The 22,101-nt window shown below is 41.0% G+C and overlaps 1 protein-coding gene across 1 annotated transcript; it reads right to left on the reverse strand.

Annotated features, from left to right (window-relative positions):
* Positions 1 to 58: 58 nt before the first annotated feature.
* P884DRAFT_302131 (fungal-specific transcription factor domain-containing protein) lies at positions 59 to 3,220 on the reverse strand (the record flags this gene model as incomplete). Its single annotated transcript, XM_069444910.1, has 6 exons — positions 59 to 348; positions 497 to 697; positions 782 to 1,068; positions 1,274 to 1,699; positions 1,844 to 2,935; positions 3,024 to 3,220. 6 exons carry the CDS (start codon positions 3,218 to 3,220, stop codon positions 59 to 61), a joined length of 2,493 nt encoding a protein of 830 aa, XP_069295047.1.
* Between the last annotated feature and the right edge of the window lie 18,881 nt (positions 3,221 to 22,101).

Genomic DNA, 22,101 nt, shown 5'->3' on the forward strand with positions numbered 1-22,101 from the left:
CACACACCCAAGGTCCCAAGGTCTCCTCGAGAGCGGGTGACCGATTTATCCGGTCTAATTAGCTAATGAATTGCTGGTAGATGTCCATCCCCAGACCGCCAGGGATCATGTCAAGGGACTGGTCCCAGTTGAACATCAGCCCGGCCCCAAACATGTCGGTACCGGCGGGCAGCTGAAACTGAAAACTGCTGCCCAGATCCAGCGGCGCCTCCTCGGCTTGCGTGGCGGGCCCCTGCTGCCCCGAGCCGGCCGCCGCGTCCGCATGCGCCGTGGTGGCGGTGTCATGATTAGCCGACGTCGCCGGAGGGCGCAGGGGCGGCGGCGGGTCTTGGTCTTTGTCCGAGGCAGCTAATAATTGAATAATCACGTTAGGTCCGTGGTCAATTCCAAACTCTCGGGGGATTTTCCAGGCTCTTGGTTTGTTCTTGCTCGTAGGTGACCGGAAGGGGGGAAGAAAAGAAGCCGGAAGGAAAAGGGGTGGGGGAAAGGGTCTCACCTGAAGACCGCGACATGACGTCGGCGTGGACTTTCTGAAGCAGCCTCAGCGACCGCTGGGCGGAGATGCTGAACGAGGTCAGGTGCGCCAGGATGCCCTGGCACAGCATCCACGACCTCTCGAGGCGGTGCCTATCGAGCGACGCCAGCAGCGGGGGCGAGAGGTACCCCACGATGACGGCCAGGCCGGCCGTGAAGGCATCTGCGCGTCCGCGGTTAGCAATCGACTCGGAAGAAAGAGGGAAAGAAAGAAAGAAAGAAAGAAAACGGGAAGGCGGGTTCTTACACAGCCCGTCCCACCACCACCCGCCCGTGGTGTTGGTCAGGTAGGTGCTGTGGACCAGCTCGATGAGGTCCATGGCGGCTCCCAGGCAGATCCGGGCGCAACCGGCCGCAAAAGACGTGAAGAGCTCCTGGCCGGCCGTCGCGGGGACCGCAGCACCTTGCCGTGCCGGCGAGCTCGGCTCTGTGCCCGTGCCCGTGCCCGTGCCCGTGCCCGGACTCGGCTCCGTGTTGTTGGCGCAGAGCTGCGTCAGGATCGGGCGGTGGAGCATGAGGCGGAGGTAGAGGAAGCTAAATACATCGAGAAGGATTTAGTCAGGTTAGTTATTCAATCCCGTCAGGCTAGCTAAGGTAGTCAATGTCGCATTGCGCGCAGGCAACGTGCGGGCGTGTGCGGGTGTGCGTTCCAGTGGGGAGAATGGGTGAGAATAAAAAGGAGGGGGGGGGGGGGGGGAGGCGGAGGAGGCGGAGAGAGAGAGGAAGGGGCCGGGCCTACCTTCCCCGGAGAACGGTCCTCTGGGCAGCAATGACGAGCTGGCGGTCTTTGTCCAGGCCGCTGATGTCGCACGGTGAGGTCCAGGACATGATGGGGGGCAGCTCTCTCTCGTATCGGGAGAGCTTGGCGTCCAGGTCCGAGATGGCGTCCATGCCGCGCGATTTCTGGTCGAACCACCACGGCGGGCCGCTCCCCGTTCCGCCGGCGGAGGGTTGGTAGACGTTGGAGAGGATCTCGCCGAGGATGCGGCATTGTCGGATGTGCTCCACGTAGAAACACATCTTGGAGGGGACGTCGTCTTGTGGACCCGCTCCGTGTTGCCGGGGGGTCTCGAGTGTAGCCTCTCCGAACTCGACGGTACTAGGAAGAGGCAGGTCCGGCAGATGGGCCGTCATCGTCGGCCGCCCGTAAGTCATGCTGACGATCCTGCAAATTGGTGTGATAACGGGCGAGCGTGCCAAGGTTAGAAAACAAAGCACAGATGGAGGGGGAAGAGGGAGAGAGAGAGAGAGAGAGAGAGAGAGAGGCTGGGAATAAGAGGTAATCACTTCTTCTTTCTTCTTTACTTACATGTCCAAGATGACACAGCCGTGCCAGGTCCGCCTTCGGATCTCCGTCTCGAGCGGCGGCCGCGACGTCCTGTCCGTGTCCGTGTGCAGGCCGAGCCCCTGAGCGACGCGGCATGCGAGGCCGACCGCGTTCCAGCACCGGCTCGGGAACGGCGTGCTCTGGAGGAACAGCGCCATGAGGAGGAGCGCCTGGACGACGCCGACGTTGTGCATGTCGATGAAGTCCAGGCCCACGAAGGCCTTGCCCCGGTTGAAGAAGGTCTCGATGGCCGAGGCCTTGTCCCCGAGGCTGAGGTCGGAGAACTGGGCGCCGAGGGCGAACATGGTGTTGAGGGCGCTGTGGAAGACGATGGTCCCCGCGTCCGCCCCGGGGCTGCTCCCCAGCCCGAGGCCCGGGAGGGAGGGCTCCGCCGGCTGCTCGTGTGAGGGCCGCCAGAGGCTCTCGTACGCCCGCAGGAAGGTGGCCTTGTCGAAGAGGGGGTACAGCCAGTAGACGCGCTCCCAGAACCGGCTCAGCAGGTGATCGGCGAGGTGGCGCGGGGGCAGGGCGAACTTGTCCGCCTGGGCGAACTGGGCCCTCCCGCGGGGGCCGGACCGCGCAAAGCTGACAGAGAAGGCGGGGACGTTGGCCGGGTTGGCCTGGTTGGCCTCCTGGTGCCGCGGCCGTTGTGGCTTGACCGATGTGTAGGCCTCCTTCATGAAGGAGGCGGCCGAGGAGCTCCCGTAAAACTCGTTAGCCGCCTCAAACGCCTGCGACACGTCGTCCTCCGTGGTAACGGTGCCCATGGCGGTCACGCCGGCCGTCGACTCGGTGGCCTCCAGCCTTTCGTGGTCCGGCGACGTCACCGTGACCTGGAGTCGTAGGTTCGGCGGAGAGTCATGGTCCCGGAGGCCATGGGCCCGGCTCGGGACCGGGATGCTAGTTTCGCTCGGCCGCTTCCCGGGATGGAGCGGGGACGGAGACAGAGTCGCCGGCGGCGGCCCGGACGCGTCCTCGGCCTCCTCTGTGGAGTCCAGCGGCGGGATCGGGAGGCCGTGGGCTGTGCACGTCTTCTCAAGGCGGCGGATCCGGTCATGGAGGACCTTGATGTAGCTGTCGGGGCACAACAAGGAGGAAAGAAGGGGGCCCGTGTCAGCGAGAAGAGCACCAAGTCAAGTCGAGATGGGGACGGAACGCTCACGCTTCGTTGCTTGCCGTCCGGGCATTCTCAAGGGTGTAGACACAGTGGTGGAGCGACAGTGACCGGCGCTGGCAGGTGGAGCAGATCGGTTTGGCCCCGTCGCACCTCGACTTGCGCTCGCGGCACGGCTCACACGCCAGAGGGATCTTTCTCCGTCGCCGCTGCTCGACGCGCTCGCTGCGTCGTTCTGAGGCCATAGTTCGGGATGACGCCGAAGTAGTAGTAGTAGTAGCAGCAGGACCTCGGGTTATAATTTACACATGAGATACGGGGTGTGCAGAGGAAAGAAAAAGGGGGGAGAGGATTGAGGTTAGGTCTACAGCTCCGAACACGCCATTTCAGGGGTCTCAACAGCTGGAATTCCAACAGAACAACGTCCCTCACCCTCATGCCACCTTTGGTTCTGATGAAGGAGGGAGCATTGACAAGACCGTCGGCGGCCGGAAACAACCCGAAAAAATCGGATTCGTTCCGTAGCACCGACGACAGGGATCATAGACTTAATTACCCGTTTGGGCTACAACAGGGGCACGGCTCCTCCCACAGGTCATTTGCGGAGCACCAATGTTAGCAACCTTCCATTTCTTGAAATGTTCTCCTGTTTTCGTCTCTGAGGTAAAACGCCAAATCTCCTTAACAATCCCTTCACAACCATCATATAAGTATATATACACCGCAGTTCCGTTTACCAGAACGCCAACGATAACAAATATTAATTAAAGCTCGAATTTGGAGCCACGCTGTTACAGTATACGGCTATTAATAGGTCAGATCCGACAGACCCACCAACAGGGATAATAAGCCAGGGGTCATAGACATATATTTAGACAGCATCCCCAAGTGCCTCTAGCACTTAGAAGAATCAACGTATCTTATCACCACTTCTACAGACTATACCCGTTAGTCTAGGAGTGCCGCCTATAGTGTAAATACCACTATAGTATTGTATCTTATAGCTAGTCCAAGCTATAGTCATTTATAGCTATCGAGCTATAGTAAGTGATACCTACTATCGGTTCGAATCTACGATCTTCGTTACCATTCGCGTTTAAGCGCTATAGGAGACCATTTACCCGAGTCAAGCGACTATATCCCTCTGCTCCAAGCAGACGCCTAAATAGTCAAAAACGATAGTAATACTAATACTATTAAGAACCGATAAATGAGTCTAAACTACGGTAAGCGCGTTAGACCTACTGCTTCGTCATTAGGAACGCCTACCGGCGTTAGGTTTAGAAGCTCTCTCTAACGGACCTTTAACTCCTTAAGCTAGTAGTATCTCTCGAGGAGGCCGATAACCACTTTACTTACGCTTAGGACTTCTATAACCACTTAATAGATAAGGATTACCTAGAATCCTAGACTCTTAATGACTATACCCTAAAAGGACTCGTTAGGCACTTTATAAGACTCCTTCCCTAGCTCTTAAACGAAGCTCTTATTCTACTATTACTATTAGTAGTAAGAGCTATACCAAAAGCGCGAGTTTAGGAGGAAAGCTAGTATAGGGGACCCTTAGAGACCCTAAAAATGCTAAGTCCTAAAGACCTAGTTTAATAATTTACTATATTACTAGAAACTGCCCTATAAAGGATAACTTTACCTATAGGCCTACTAGATCTACTAGAGACTCTAAGGACTAAGCTAAACCTAGTAGGTCTAAGTAAATAGGATAATTAGATACTAAATAGACCTATTAGAGCTACTTAAACTATAATTATAACTAATATACTAAGGGAACTTCTAGAAAGGGAAGAACCTTAGTAAGGACCTTTATAAAACCCCTAGCTAATAGTCTAACTAATAGGAGGATTACTAATAATAATGCTAATACTAGTAAGGGATAACCCTATAAGGGGATATATACCCCTCTTACCATTAGACCTAATAGAGGAAATAATTATAAGACTACTCTAGAGGGTAATAGTTAGACTTCTTCGAAACGTTATAACTAACTAAGTAGATATCGGTTCTCTATAACGAACCTAACTCAGACTTCTTCTAAAAGGGTTTAGACGAAGGTAAGTGACGTAGGACAAGTATATAGGTCATCTAAGGGATTTGGTAAAGCCAAAGGGTTTATAACAACAGAGTTATCTCTTTATAGTAGTACAATGCTATTTAGGAGTACTATGATTGTGAGTTACTATCACTAGTAAACTCTAGAGTCTACCGTAACGAGTAACTATCTATATATATATATAACCCTAGTGATCACTCCTGATCACGGTGATCGTAAGTGATCATATAGTGGTGATCATCCTAATCACTGGTAAGCATAGTGATTATAGCGCTTCTCATGTTATAATTGGTCCTTCCGTTCCTTCGGCTTAATTAGTCTGTCTATGCCGGTGGCCTAGACGGCATCTATATATATATTTCCGTAATACGATGCCCCTCCTTCAAGGCTTTCGACCTGAAAGCCCTCCTTAGGCCATCTTAAATAGCGCTAATATCCTTTGCGATCTTTATACGTGTTTTTCTCCTTAGCTCCTTATTATCCTTTACACTGTCAATCATATTATCTAACGTGTATAGGTCCTAAGCATCTATTTATTATAAGTGTCTAGCTTAGTTTATTTCTAATTATAGGTTCGTAATGATAGCGTATTCCTATTACGTAGAGTATAACCAAGTATATAAAATGATTAAAAAATCTCGTTACTACGAGGCTTATATACGTCAGGGTTATTCTTACAATGGTTCTAGCGTTCTAGTTTCTTCTTATAGGTTCTCGTTCCCTTACAAAGGTACGTTACTAATCGTAGCATAGTAAATCGTATTATATATAAGTAATGTTATTTAAAGGCTAAAGAGAAAGAGGCTAAAGCCTTGCTACAAGAATACTAATATAAAGCTTCTAAGGCGTTAGCCTATTTGACTCGGGTTCGTAAGTAACGAGAGTTTTTGGTAGAGAAGGGGGCAGATATAGTTACACGGGGTTTATCAGATCTAGACGAATTGGAGGCGGTAGAACGGTAGGAATCGGAGGCCGTTCTGGACGTGTAGCTTAACGGTAGCGTTAACGTTATTAACTAGGGCGCTATCTTCAATTCTGTCCTAGGTTTGCCTTTGGCTAATCCAGGTTCTACCGATAGAACTATTCGAGTTTCTTAAGGTAGTTTAAGTTCTTAACTAGTTCCTATAAGTTATCTTCTATTCTAAAATCAAGCTATTTAACTAGATACTATAGTTCCGCGTTAATGATATATAAATCTAGGATTTCTTCGATATCCTATTCTTCCTCTTTATCCTTTGCTTTAATATTTATAGCGATCTTGGCGTTTTTTAATACTAGTTCGAGAAGTGAAATATAAAAAATATCTGTCTGTAGTTATATAGATAATAGTAACGATAGTCGATAGTTAGATGTCGAGATTTGTTCTTTGATAATAAAGGGTCCGACCTTCTTAAAGTCTAGCTTTGTGTTTAGTCGTTTGGTTCGTAGGTTTCGTATAATTAGATAGACTTTGTCTCCCTTCTCTAGGCAAGGTCCCTCGAGCCTATATTTGTCGTAGTAGTTCTTTATTCTAGTTCTAACAAACTCGAGTTCCTTTTTAAGTTTCTTATATAGTATATATGTCTGCTCTGCTTTAACTACCGCTCTTGGCACTATAACCTCTAGTCCTTACCTTAGGTCTACTTTGTATCTGTAGTTCGTAAAGAACGATATAACTTTAGTTATTTCTATCGGCGTTATATTATAGGCAAGTTATACTATTAGTAGTAATATAACCTAGTTATCCTACTAGTAGTTAACGTAAGAATAGAGGTATTACTTAATAACTTGGTTTAATCGTTCCGTTTATCTATTAGTCTATAGGTAATATACTATTGACAGTTTGCTATTAATATCTAATCGTTATATTAACGCTTACTAGAACTTCGATACGAACTTAGTATCTCTATTAGTAATCTATTCTTGTAGCCAAGCGTATACTAATATAACTTGCCAATAGATTATATCTACTAGCTATTTAGCTATCTAGGACTCCTTATAGGGAAAGAAGTATACCTATTTAGTCAGGCAATCTACTATAGTAAGAATACTATCGTAGATTACTCCTATAGCTATATCCTTAGATTCTAGTAGCTTTGTAATAAAGTCTATTATAACTAAACTCTATAGTTTGTCAGCTATTAGCAGTGGCTAAAGTAGCCTATACAGCTTATATCGTACCGTCTTACTTCGATTACAGATATTATAGCTCTATACGACTTCCTTAACTCGTGCCGTTAGCTATAGGAAGTCATAGTGTTTCTTAACTTATACGATAGTCTTCGTAACTCCTTTGTATCCTCCGAGTTTCGACTCGTAAAGTTCTCAAATCATTCGTAGCTATTAGTCTTTATCGTAGATATATACTTTGCCTCGGTACTAGAGTTTCCTATCTTTTTCTTCCACTCCGTTAGGTACTACTAGTCTAGGTGCTACTTGATACTATACCTCGTTGATCCTTTCTTCTCGAAAGATTACGTAACATTCTAGGAACGAGTTAAGTAGATCATCTTCCATAGGTATCTACGTTTTGTAATGTAGCGTTCCGTCTATTCGTTCCTTGAACAACGGTAGCGTTGTTTCCATTCGTCCTTCCGTGTGATCCGTTCATCGGCTTAAAGCGTCCGCTTATACGTTCTCTTTGCCTTTCTTATAGCAGATCTTAAAGTTAAATTCCGCGAGGAATTCTACCTACCGTATTTGTCGTCTATTAAGCTCCTTTGTTATCGTAAAGTACCGTAAATTCTTATGATCTGTATATACTTATACTAGTTTAATTGTACTACTAAGGTATAGTCACTATTCCTTAAAAGCTTCAATAATTATAAGTAGTTCCTTATTATAGATTAGATAATTAAGATATAGTCCGTCGAGCTTCTTTGAAAAGAAGGCTATAGGATATAGCTTCCCTTGTTCGTCTCGTTATCCTAACTATCCTCCAATGGCGTAGTCTAAAGCGTCCGTTTCTACCTCGAATAGCTTCTTAGGGTCTAGTAGTACTAGTACTAGATCCTTGGTAATGGCGTCACGAATCTATATAAATGCTTACTCGTATCGCTCTTCCTATTAGAACTTAGCGTTCTTCTTAGTAAGCTCGTATAATAGTTATACGATCGCTCTAAAGTTCCTAATAAATATCCGGTAGAAGTTTATAAATCTAATGAAACTTTGTACTTCCGTAACTAACATTAGTCATAGCTAATTCTTGATAGCTTTAACCTTTAAGGGTTCTATCCAAATTTATCCTAGGGATATCTTATATCCTAAAAACACCGTCTTCCTAATATAGAATTTACTCTTTTCCTTGTTAACTAATAGCTTATATATATATAATATATCTAGTACTACTCTCATATACTTCCGGTATTCATCTATCGTCTTAGAGAAGATAAGTATATCATCAAGATAATATACCGTAAATTTGTCAAGAAAGGGGTAGATAGCTTGATCAATTAGGGCTTAGAACATTACCAGTACGTTTATAAGTCCGAATAGTATAACAAGGTACTTGTAATAGCTATAGGGTATCCTAAAGGCCGTTTTCCACTTATCGCCTTCTTTAATCTATATATAGTTATAGGCCGATGGTAAGTCAAGACGTATAAAATATTAGGCTCCTGCTAACTAATCTCGGAACCGTAAGATTAGCAGTAACGGGTATCGATTTTTCACGGTCTATTTATTAAGTTACCGATAGTCAACATATAACCATAGCTTTCTGTCTTTCTTAGGTATAAATAGGATTAGGTAGCCTACTAGCGATATCGATAGGCAGATATATCCTCTTTAAAGGTTCTCCTCCAGATATCACTTAAGTTCTTCGTTCTATATCTAGCTTATATAGTAGATCTTAAAGAACTTTAATCGTACTCCTTCCTTAAGCTTGATCTCGTGATCCTATAGGCCGTGTTCTAGTAGTCCTTCTAGGTATTTCGGTTCGAATGCTAGGTGTCCTTTGTATTCCTTTGGTACTTCCCTAGTCTTGTCTCGTTTCTCGGTTTTCTAATAGTATACGAATTTGGTTCTGTCTATAGCGATACTAGCGATTTCTCCTATCTCGATCTACTATTCTAGTTATAGTGTTCTATATACGTTAACAGAGAGAATAGCTATTGGCGGTTCGGCTTGTTCCTCCTATTATAGTGTCGATGTTATTATACCGCTTCTTCTAGAGTCTATAGTGGTCTGCCTACTACTACCTATCTCTTATAGTAGATCTATAGGATATGCCTTCCCTTGAGTATCGTCTATTCGCGATCCTTATATACTCCCTATCTTGCTAGTCAAATATAACTCTATTTAGGGTCGCAGGTAGCTACCATTCTTCTAGCTAATATCTAGGTTATAGTCTTCGTGCTATAGTAGTCCTAGTATTATATCTTTATTATTACCTATATCTATAATGCTAAATATAACTACTATAATCTTCCCTACTATAGTGATATCGATTAGTTCGGTCTCCCTATATACCTATTATATTAGGAATAGCCCTTTAACTATACTATACTTCTATTTTATTCTCTAGGGTATCTGTAGCTAATTTACAAGTATCGGCAAAATTAGGTTTATCTCTGCTTTACTATCTATTAGTACGAGTATTTCGTACTACTTCTATTACGCCGTTATCTATAGTCGCTTGTCTTACTATTGTTATCCAAAGATTACGGCGATTTCCTATATTTCTACTAGGAGGTCTCGATATAGTGGTCTCTTATACTAGTTCCTCCTATACTACGCTACTACTCGTTATTATATAGGCATTAATAGTTTTTGGGCCCCTTAAAGGGCCCTAACCCATTTCCTAGGTCAATATTAACCTCTTCGATTATTTGGCTAATAGCGGCTTCGTTAATCGTACTCATTTCTATAAGCCATTAAGTGCTTATAGCTTCCTACCATTAGGTCCGTTCTACTTTCCATCGTACGCGCTATAGCTTTATCTAAAGCTCCCGAATTCGCGATTTCTTTTTATCCTTGTAATAAAGATAATCATTACTCTAGTATAAGTCCTATATATCTTGTCCTATTCTATAGTACCTAGGCTAGGCTCGTCTTAGAACCATCGTAATGCCTTCTAGACTCTAGGTTTCGATCTTCTAGAGTAATTTGGCCGCTCTGTTTCCCGTGTCGTAGACCTATTCTACAAGGCGTAAACTTCTGTTCCCGTTTTCCTATCAGGTCAGCTAGTAATTGTTTTCAAATTTATTACGGAAGTAGTATCGGCATTTATATATTATATACTAGAACTAGGGCACTTATATATATACCTTATATCGAGGGTATAGTCGTATAATGTCGCCTAGAAGGTATTAGAATTCTTTTCCAAATCCTTCCTATTATATATAGATTATAAGTACCCTAATACTAAGATAGGAATATTTCTTCTAATAGCTTTCCTATATACGTTCGTCTTTTCTGTAGTTTATATATATAAACTAGTACTTAGGGTTCTATACGTTATAACTAAGTTACTAATTATTAAAATGCTTAGTATAACTATTAGGTCTATTATATATTATAGGCTATTCCCCTTTGATAGTTTCTACGATACGTCGGAGTTCCCTTATTTCATCCCTTATCTTATCGCTCTACTAGGCAAGTCGAGTTAGGTATCTATCTCGTTCGTATAACTCCGTATTAAGCCGGAAAACTTCGTTACGGTACTATTCGATCCGTTCCTAAAGGAATAGGATATTCAGTCCGGGTCGGTCAACTCCTTAGGTATCGGTTATCTACGATCTATCCCGCCTCTATATAACTATAAAACCCTACTGCCTTAAGACTAGGAGAATCGAAATCGGTAGTATATACTCCCCTACTATATCCTATTTAGCAATACCTATTTCTAGGTCTATAGTAACTAGTTCGGAGTACGGCATCTATTCGTCTTCGCTATTATTATTGTATTCGAGACTATCTATATTACTATCCCTATCTTTATAGCTTATAGCTATTACTTTGACGATGTCTTTAGTCTCGTCAATAACCATAGTTTCCTTTCCTAGGACTAGTTTCTAGTCTTTCTTTAGGCTTCGATATTCTCACTTATAGTGTCCTTTCTTTCTATAGTTATAGTAGGTAGCGTTAGACTTGTCTTTGGCCGTCTTCTTCTTGTCCTACTTCTATACTATATCTATATCTATAGCTCCGGGATATATCCTATATAAGGTATTAATATACGCTTGCTTTTTCTTATTATTAGCCTTAACTATAGTTCTATTTATTTAACCTTGTTTCCATTACTCTTATATATAGAGCCGATCGTCGATTCTAATAGCCTATATAATATATTTGTCTAGAGTTTTAGGCTAGTTATACTTATATAGCTCGTCTTTAACCTTTTCCTTTAAGCTATTATAAAATAGTTATATTAATACCTTATTATTAAGCTAAGACTTAAGTATATCCTATCTAAACCATATAGCGTAGGAGGCTACTAACTTAGTCTATCAGAGATTAGCAAGCCTTTCTTATATATAAATCTTCTTGTCTTTGTCGCTAAAGACCTTCTAAAGCTCTTCTTCAAAACGGTCGTAGGATTAAAAGACTACCTATATAAATATATCTTAGTTGTCTTTATCCTCTTTAATAAGATAGTCGTTCTATATGGGCTCGAACTATCTAAGTGCCTTGCCCTCTAGTCTTATAGCTACGTAGAGGACTTTAGCTTTATTATCTAGAAACTTATTATCATTAAGCCGGAAGTAGGATCAGAGGTTAGTCAAAAACCCTACAAGGTCCTCCTTAGTTCCTCCGTACTTGCTAGGCGGTTCGATCTTAATATAGCTTACTTTGGCGTTCTCGAGCGCCTTGATTTTAGTATAGGCCTTGTTAACCAGTTTCTATAAGTGCTTTTCACCGTTCTCGAGTTCCTTGATTCGAGCTTAAGTAGCCTTGTCTCTCTAGTCTAACTCCTAGATTCGCTACTAGAGTTAACCAAGCTAGGCGAGCAGCTATTTGGCCGTAACGCTAGTAGCTATATCGATGTCGAGGTCGAAGTCACCTCCGTTCTGAACCATGACAGAACAAAGGGAGTGATAGCAATATATAACGAACCTAACTCAGACTTTTTCTAAAAGGGTTCAGACAAAGGTAAGTGACGCGGGACAAGTGTATAGGTCGTCTAAGGGATTTGGTAAAGCTAAAGGGTTTATAATAATAGAGTTGTCTCTTTATAATAGTACGATGCTATTTAAGAGTACTATAATTGTGAGTTGCTATTACTAGTGAACTCTAGAGTCTATTGTAACGAGTGACTATCTATATATATATATAACCCTGGTGATTATTCCTAATCACGGTGATCGTGAGTGATTGTATAGTGGTGATCATCCTGATTACTAGTGAGCGTAGTGATTATAGCGCTTCTTATGTTGTGATTAGTCCTTCCGTTCCTTCGGCTTGATTAGTCTGTCTATGCTGGTGGCCTAGATAGCATCTATATGTATATTTCTATGACATTCTCCTTAGCTATAGCTAGTATATATAGTACTATAACTAGTAATAGACTAAGCCTAGAAGATTACCGATATTAGCCTACTTTAGCTAGATATTAACTAAAAGATTATAAACGGCTAGTTAATCTTCTATTATAAGAAGATCTATTATTATACTAATACTAATCTCTAGATTAAATATATCTATAATATAGTTAGAGGAAACGTTTCTAAGGAGCTTCTCCTATAAAATAACCTATAGGTATTATTCTATAGGTTAGCCTTATAATAGTATAAGTAATAACTATTACTAACTAAGAAGGAGACCTTATACTTAAGTATAGAGATATAGCTCTAAAGGATTAAGGAACGATTTAGCATCTAGTTTAATTAAATAGGTTAATAGCTAGTTTAGAATAGCTATATCGAAGATAACCTAGCCTTAGGCAAATCTATCTATAAATTCGTTATAGACCTCTTCTACTATACTCGAGTCTAGGGAGACAAGACAAACCACTAGCTTCTAACCAGACTCTAGTTAGTAATAACTCCCTTACTCTATAAGCTCTACCCTAAGCTATACGAGACAGACACCATTAACTAGTACCTCCTCTATACCTCTAAAAAATAGGAAGCTCTTTTAGAGGAACTTAGAGCCGAAAAGAGGTCAAGGAAGGTAGCTATATTCAATGTCGATAAAACCTTAGATAGGCCTAATAGTAATAATAGCGATAATATTAATAAGGAACAAGCTAATTAGTTATATACTAACCTTTAAAAGGGTAGTCAAGGTTAGTAGTACTAGACCAACCATTATAGGAGAAGGGAGGAATAGAAATATAGGCATCTCCTATAAGAGGAGCGATTCCAAAGCCGTAACTAGGAGTCTCGACCAAAGGAGTATAATGACTAAGTTAGAAATGGCTACCTATAGGGTACTAGAGCCTAGGAAAAGGGTAGATATAGTAACTAGAATCCCTACTTTAGACGGTTCTACTACTATAGCTAGAAGCGTATTAATAAGGATAGTACCTATTACTACTATAATATAGTAATAATGTTAGGAGAGGATAAAAAAGCTAAAGCTAAATATAAAGAACTTAAGGCCGCTAGTTACCTTCTAATTAATAACTATAAGTCAGAAACCGAAGGGGACGCTAGTAAAGGAGAGGTATATTTCCTTGCCACCGTCACGGAAAACCACTACTAGAAGGACAATAATAGGTATAACCTTTGCGATCAGGTCTTTACAAGTCAAGGAAAGCTATACTATCATTTGTACTAGGATTATAGAAGGAAGCTATACCTACCTAAACTACTAATAGAAGAGCTTCCCTAGGCAGAACGGGAATTCACGGAAACCGCGACTACATCGTCAGGTACCATTATACCGCCAGAACCGTCTACGGAAGCGCTATAGGAAACTACCCTACTCTCTTTCGAACCTAGCTAAGTCGTTAAAGCAAACCTAAGCACGGAAATACCCTTTCGCTAGACAAGAAAGACATCCTACCCTTGTATTCTAGTCTAAGCTAACCTAGGAGACCAAACTATAGATATTTGTTTCGATATAGGTAGTTTAACTAACCTGATTAACCAGATATAGATTACCTAATAGGCAAAGAATCCCCGATAGATTAAGGGCAAACCCTATACCCTTAAGGGAGTTAATTCGAAGACTAGGATTAGTAAACAGGTCAAATTTAACTTCTATATCCCAGGGGAGGCTAGGAACATACCTATTAACAGGTATATCTACGTTACAGCCGATGTCATCGATAAACTTACTCTAAAGATACTATTAGGCACCGACTTTATAACCGCTTATAATATCAAGATTAACTTTGTCAAGGGTATCTATACCTTTAGATCATTAGCCAATATAAAGGTCTATAGGGACGTTATAAAAAAGAACCCTAAGCCTCTATCTTAGAAAGTCACTACCGCCTAGTATACCGTTATACCTATATACTCTACCTAGCTACTTAAGATATACTTTATTCTACTACCTAACAACCTCCTAGAGGACAAGTACTTTCATTTTACCACTAGCCAAAAAGGAATCTAGGACGCTATAGTTACCTAGCGTACCCCTAGGGTAATAATCGTCCGGAATGACACTAATACCCCTATAATCATCCAAAAAGGAGATAAGATTAGCTATCTATCAGAATACTTAGGAGAGGACACTACTATATAGATTAGCGTAACAGATATAGAAAATATATAGGCCGAAGTTTAGGACGGAATTACCAAGTAAGAGCTAAAGAGGAGGCTAGAAGAAGCCTAGTACGTTTATTACCAAGAAGATACCAATGGCGACTAGAAACTTCTACCAAACACGATAAGCTTTTATACCCCATTATATAGCATTAAGAAACCTAATGATATCCCAGCTATCAAAAGCAAGGATAGCGTTAGTATTGCTAACGTAAACCCTAAATTTACACTTAAGGTAAAGAAACTTCTAGATAAATACGACCTCTACTAGGACAGGGGAATCGTATTAATACCAGAACACTAGAAAATGCAAATCAATCTGGTTAACAGATGGCAAAAGTAAGTCTATACGGTCAGACTATACCTAATAGGACTCGAGGACCACGAGGCCCTTGACAAGTATTATAACCAACTCTAGGCATCTAGAAGATTTACCTTTATAGACGAGCTAACCCTAATCGCGTACCTAGCCTTCATTATATAGAGGAAAGTTTCCAAAAGGCCTAGGGTAGAGGTTAAGAAAAGCCGAAGTATAGTTAACCTATAACCATTAAATATAATCACGGTCCTAGATGTTTATCCCCTGCCTGACTAAGATAATATTATAACCGCTATAGTTAGTAATAAATTCTTTATAGCCTTAGATACTTCAGGATTTTTCTACTAGCTCCCTATAGCCAAGGAGTATAGCGACCGTATAGTTATTATAAGCTACCGTAGCCTAGAGAAATCAAACATAGTGCTTATAGGTTTCAAGAATATACCAGCCTTTATATAATGCTATATAGATAGACTTTTCCTAAAACATTGCCATTTTGTCAAGGTATATATCGACGATATCATCATCTTTAGCAAAACGGAGGAAGAATACCTTAAATACCTACATACTATTTATAAAATCCTTGACAAGGCTTATATTTATATTAGGGCGCCTAAATCATTTATAGGCTACCTAGCTATAAGGCTCCTTAGGTACGTTATAAATAGCGAAGGCATCGCCAAAACCGATAACTATATTGCCGCTTTCAAGAAGCTAAAGTTCCTAGACACGCTTAATAGTCTAGAGCACTACCTCGGAATAGCTAGATAGCTTAGGAAAGGCATCCTATAGTTCGATACAAAGGTAAGGCCACTTTAGGTATAGAAGACGGCGCTAATGGCCGCTATATAGGAAGAAGGAAAGCTTAAGCCTAGGAAAGCTAAAAAGGCCTGGAAAGCGGTCACTTCCGCTATTAAGTTTACCCTAACCAAGGAAGAACTCAAATCCTTTAGGTTGCTCTAGGAACACTTATATAACCAGGAGTTTCTCTATTACCACCGCCTAGAAAAACCACTATTCCTTAAGTTAGATGCCTGTTATAACGGCTATAGCGTTATCGCTTTCTAGCTTAAGGGCGACTAGGATAATGAGAAAATCCCTAGTAGGGATATTTCTTTAAGTAAAGTATAGCCTATCCTATTTATATCAAGAGTGACTACTAACGTAGAAAAGCGCTATAGATCTATAGAGGTAGAAATTACTATACTTATCTAGGTAATCAAGAAACTTCGGAAGATAGTATAGTTAAATAGATACCTAGTTAATATCCTTACTAACTATACCCTAACGAAAGGGATAGTAAAGTATACGTCCCTAATTATAATAGATCTAGCTAAGGCTAACCTAAAACTAGTAAATATAGCTAATTATCTGTTAGGATTTAACCTTAACATCTTCTATATCCCTAGGATATTAAATATAATACCTAATACGCTATTAAGGTTACCTACCTAGGAGTAGGATGATCTAAAGGTCAAGAATAGCCTAGCAGATAAGCTTAGAGATATCTAGAGCGATTACTAGGATATTAATACCTTTATAGTGGATATAACTATCACGGAACCGGTGCTTAGCGACAAATTTAGGGCTAGAATCATTACTAGCTATCCTAAGGACCGGAAGTATAGACCTATCTACTAAGCTCTCTACGAAAACGAGAAAGACTCGGTCAAAAATGACCGTACCAGAGCTAGAAAACACAAACGGCTAAAACTGCCTATAGGACCGTTCGAACTTTCGAACGGACTACTCTTCTATATAGACTTTGATAGCACTAGAAGACTTTACTTACTAGAAAACTATATCTACTAAGTCCTTTAGATGGTTTATAATAATATATACCATTTCGGCGAAAACAAGATAATAAATAAGCTTATAGCTATTTATTTCTATAGGAAGGCCTAGAAGGTTTCAAAGTTCGTACGGCATTATAAGGTATATTAGGCAAACTTAACCAACTATAACCTACCACTAGGGGAGCTCTAGCCTATTTATACCTAGCTAATACCATTCTATATAGTAGCTATAGACTTTATTACCAACTTACCGCTAGCGCTAATCACCGGTACCCTCTAGTCACTCGAAGGCTATACTCTTATAGACACGCTCTATACCGTAACGTATAAGTTTAGTAAGAAGAAGCTTCTTATAGCCGGCCGCTAGATATATATAGCCAAGGAATAGGCGATAGTTCTTCTAAGGACCTAGATGTTTACCAACTAGGGAATACTAGCCTAAATCATTAGCGATCGTAACCCCAAATTCATATCTGACCTATAGAAGGAAATCTTCTCACTACTAGGAACCAAGCTACTATTTTCTATAGCCTACTACCCTCAGACTAATAGATAGTCTAAACGGATAAACCAAACTATAGAAATCGCCTTATAGATAAACTTTATAGTAAATTCTAACCGCTTATAGGTTAAAATCCTACCGGCCTTATAGTATTACCTTAATAATACGCTAGTTACTAGCATTAGGAGGTCCCTAAATAAGCTAGTATATAGATTTAAACCGTACTTAGTACTAAATATCCTAAGCAAGAAAACCGCTAGAACTAGTAGGTATAAAGCCCTAGAAATCCTATATAAGCAGTACCAGGCCGAAGCTAGTAAAATGATTAATCAGGCTATAGTACTAGCCAAACTATAGTATGACTAGAAACATATACCTACCGAATTCGAAGTTAGGGATACCATTTAGCTATAGCTATATAAGGGATACCATTTACCTAGTAAACCTAATAGGAAATAGTCAGCCTAGAGAGTAGGACTATTCAAAATCAAGCAAAGGGTAGGAAAACTAGCTTATAAGCTAGATTTTCCCAAATCCTAGAAGGTCCATCTGGTAGTATCCGTCGCCTAACTTTACCACGTTAAATAAGATTCCGATCTATTCAAAAGAACCGTACCACCACTATAGCCAATTCTGGTTAACGGTAAGGAATACTAGTAGATCGAGAAGATTATTAACTACTATATATGTAGAAAGAAGCGCCTAAGGGTTAAATACCTTGTTCGCTAGCTCGGATTTGATATAAAAGATAACTAATAGCTTCCCTAGAGTGAACTAGAGGCTACTTCTAGCGAATTGATCTAGGAATATATAAATCGCCATTAGATTTAACCACTACCTAGAAAGAAACGAGGCCGACCCCCGAAGTAGAAGACTTCTAGCCAGACCTAGGGTATTATACCTAGCTAGGAAGAAGCCAAATAATACCTAGAGATATATACCTTTAATAGGCTACCTTAAATCCATTTTAAAACTAGAAAACCTATTACCATTCCTTATATTATTATCTTTATTACTACTTTCATTCCAAACTCTACTATTTACCATATATAGGCTACTTTAAACCGCGTATCTAGCTTAGTTAGCTACTAAACAACCTGACTGTTTAGTAAACAGGGCTAAATAACCTACCTATCTAGTATAGTAGGGCTAAACACCAATAGCTCAAGCTTTCTTTCATCCTATCTTTAAAAGCCCTACCTAAAAACTATAAAAACCCCTAGATTTCCTACTATTTTCTAGTTTTTCGAACCTCTTTAATTCTTCTACAATTTCTTTAATAACTAACCTTCTTTTCCAACCTTCAAACCCTCTAACGCTAGCCTTTTCCATTAATATAACTATATAGCTATTACTTATAGCTTACATACCTCCATTTCTATCAAAAGGAGGCCCTAAAGAGTATTTTCCTACTACCTTTTGCTTTATTCTATCGTATATATAAGAAAACCACACTCTTTCGCGACTTTTGCTAAGTTTGTCAACCTAAAACAGCTTAGTTCCATCAGTCACAATGGCCAAATCCAGAAGCAAGGCTAGAAAAAGCGATAAACAGGCTACCAAAGGCACCTAGGGCCCTATAATAGCAGTAGTAACCATAGTAGCGACCCTAGCTACCGGAAACGAGCCTCTGGTTAGCTAGCAAGATATACCTGTATTGTAGTTGGCAATAGCGACCAAAGCAGCCGACACCCTAGCTACCGCGTTCACGCCTATTAATCGGTAGAAGAAGCAGACGGCTATAGAAGCATCTAACTAGGTATAGGCTATACCTACGCCCGTACTAGGTATATACTCCGGCCCTATAAGCGAAAACAATACCCCGGCAGATAGCGATATCTAAGATCTCCTTGAGAACCTAGGTATAATACTAGAAAGCGGTATAGGCTTTATGGCCAACCTAGGTGCTAAAGAGGAATTCCGTAATGACCTAGTAATAGGCAGCCCGGTCCGAGTACGCTATAAAGAGGCGGCTATAGCCTTCGAGGGCAAAGATCCTAATATACTATAGTATAACCTATAGTATGTACCCCCTCGAGTTGCTAATGCCTCTCGTAGTATCACCTATAACACTTTTAGCCCTCTATACCTATAGTTTCCGAAGGATACTATAATCAAGTAGTACTATAATAGTAAGATAGGTACTATAGCCTAAGTCCCTAGAAGCGTAATCAATATAGTCTGTATTAGTAAGAGTAAGTATAAGGCAGTTTGCCTGCTAGCTATATACTACTTTATCAATAGCCGCTAGTTATAGGGAGAGCAAATGACTATAGCTAACTATAAGACCTTCTATAGCGTAGATAAGGATAATACTACTAAGATTCCCCATTTAGAGGCCAAATTTGCCTTTATTAAGATCAAGGGTAAAATAAAGGTAATACTATTTAGTGTTATTATAGGCACCTCTATTATAGTTAACCTATATAAAGCTACTAATAGCAATAATGACTATATCATACTAGCGCTATTTTTTGCTAAGTACTATAAGACCTTAAACCTGTAAGGAGGATTCTAGCCTTATATCACTGACGGTAACATAGTACACAAGACAGGGGGCACCTATACGGTCATATATACCTAATGTATTAGTAAAACTAGGTAGGTCCCTATTAATATAATCAAGGTACGCTAGTATAAGTAGCTAGCTAATGCCTTCCTTGATATTCCTATAGATAAGGATACTACACCAACCCCTCTATCGCTAATCAAGGTTACTATTACTAAGGTATAGGATATAGTAAACAAGAAGAGGCCTCTAACACTACTAACTACACGCCAGGCAATTTCGACGCTTGAGCCTACCAACTTCCTATCCTACAAATCGGATATAGCTTAACTAGAGTAGGACTACCAAGAGTCCGGCCCTACTAACGCTACCTAAGATACGACCGTATACCTATATATATATACTAGCTTACCTATAGCTATGTTATAGGGTACTAAGTAGTGTAACGAAGAAAGTATATCGGTCGTCAATAAGACTATAGCTAATATTACCACTAGCCTAACGGCCTAGGCCTTATTACGGCTAGACTTGACACTCTAACCGCCCAAGCCCATACCTTAGCCTATTACACTTATTAGGTATATATAGCATAGGGCACCTACTAGCAGATTTACCTATAGGACTAAGAGGGATACTAAGGACAAAGAGGAGGAGGCCGAGTCCTAGGGTAGGCTTAATAATATATACGTTACCTTCGATAACCTCGAGGAGGTAGAAAACACCCTTATAGGTATAGAGTTCAACCCCTTCACTAGCACTAATGTTATCAAGTCTAGCCTATTATATCTATCTATAGCTATAACGATTGGGCCTATTAAGGACTACCTTGCCTATACCTATTAGGAATATTATAGTAACAAGGAAATACTTATCTATACCTACCACTAGATCTACCATTTCTACTAAAAGGCTAATAATAACTTATATAGGGCTAATATAGCTATATATAGCCTTAAGAAAAAGCTAGAGAACATATATAAGGCCTATTATACTATTAGTATAGTACCTACTAGTATACCAAAGCCTAAGGAACTACTAATAGCCTATATCTATACACTAAAGGGAGATAGTAATACCTTAATTAACGATTACCTATTTAAACTTAACTACCTTTACTATAGCCTAACTAGTCACTAGGGCCTACATTTAGCACCTATATATATCACTATAACCTATAATACTACTAAGGGTAATAAGACTAACAAGGACTTTACCAAACACCGGTACCTAGCTACCAAGGCTAACCTTCTTAATATAGGTTAGGCTATAATCTAGAGGCAAGATAAGACTATTAGTAATATTAAAAGGGACCTTAACTAAGTCAAGGAGGAGCTTAGGTAACTAAAGAAGGCTTCTATAATTATAAATAATAACTATATAGCTACCCTTAACTAGAGGAAGGGAGTAGACAAGAAGATATAATAGCTAGAAGAAACGATTACCTAGCTTACTAAGCGTACTATAATAATTACTATACTATAGAAGGCTTCTAGGAGCTAAGAGCCTATAGCTTACCTACCTCTACTAGCTACCACTAGACACGGTACTCCCCTAAGCTCGATTACCAGGCCGGTAACGTACCCGCCGCCGCCTACGGCCACTAGCTAGAAACGCCCACGCTTAGATATACTAGTATAGGAGAGCCCCTTACGCAAGAGGGCCACTAGTACGGTCTATAGTAACCGTACCCCGGTTAGGGACGCCTAGGCCAGGGCTAGAACACTTACGCGGCCCCCTTAGGAGCGTCCATCTATAGTGTCGGCATTTATCGCAAATTTAGGAACTACCGGGAAGAAGGACTAAGGGATAGATAGATTTGATAATAGGGAGGACAAACGGGACACTTACTAGGATTATTACTATAGATAAATGACTAATATATTTACTAAGTTATAACAGGTTATTATATTTTCTTTTCGAACCCTAATACCTATTATAGTATATAGCTATTAATAGGTTAGATCCGATAGACCTACTAATAGGGATAATAAGCCAGGGGTTATAGATATATATTTAGATAGTATCCCTAAGTGCCTCTGGCACTTGGAAGAATTAACGTATCTTATCACCACTTCTGCAGACCGTACCCGTTGGTCTAGGAGTGCCGCCCATGGCGCGAATACCGCTGTGGTGTCGTATCTTGTAGCCAGTCCGAGCTATAGTCATTTGTAGCCATCGAGCTGTAGCACGCGCAATCTCCTGGGAAATCAGAGCAACCCCCTAATCTCTTTAATACGTTTTTATTGATAACGCACGGTTGATCTATTATTATATCCCCTACGTACTTCAATATTGAC

Source organism: Thermothelomyces heterothallicus (genome assembly GCF_042370625.1).
Source record: "Thermothelomyces heterothallicus CBS 202.75 unplaced genomic scaffold P884_scaffold_24, whole genome shotgun sequence".
Lineage (NCBI taxonomy): Eukaryota > Fungi > Ascomycota > Sordariomycetes > Sordariales > Chaetomiaceae > Thermothelomyces > Thermothelomyces heterothallicus.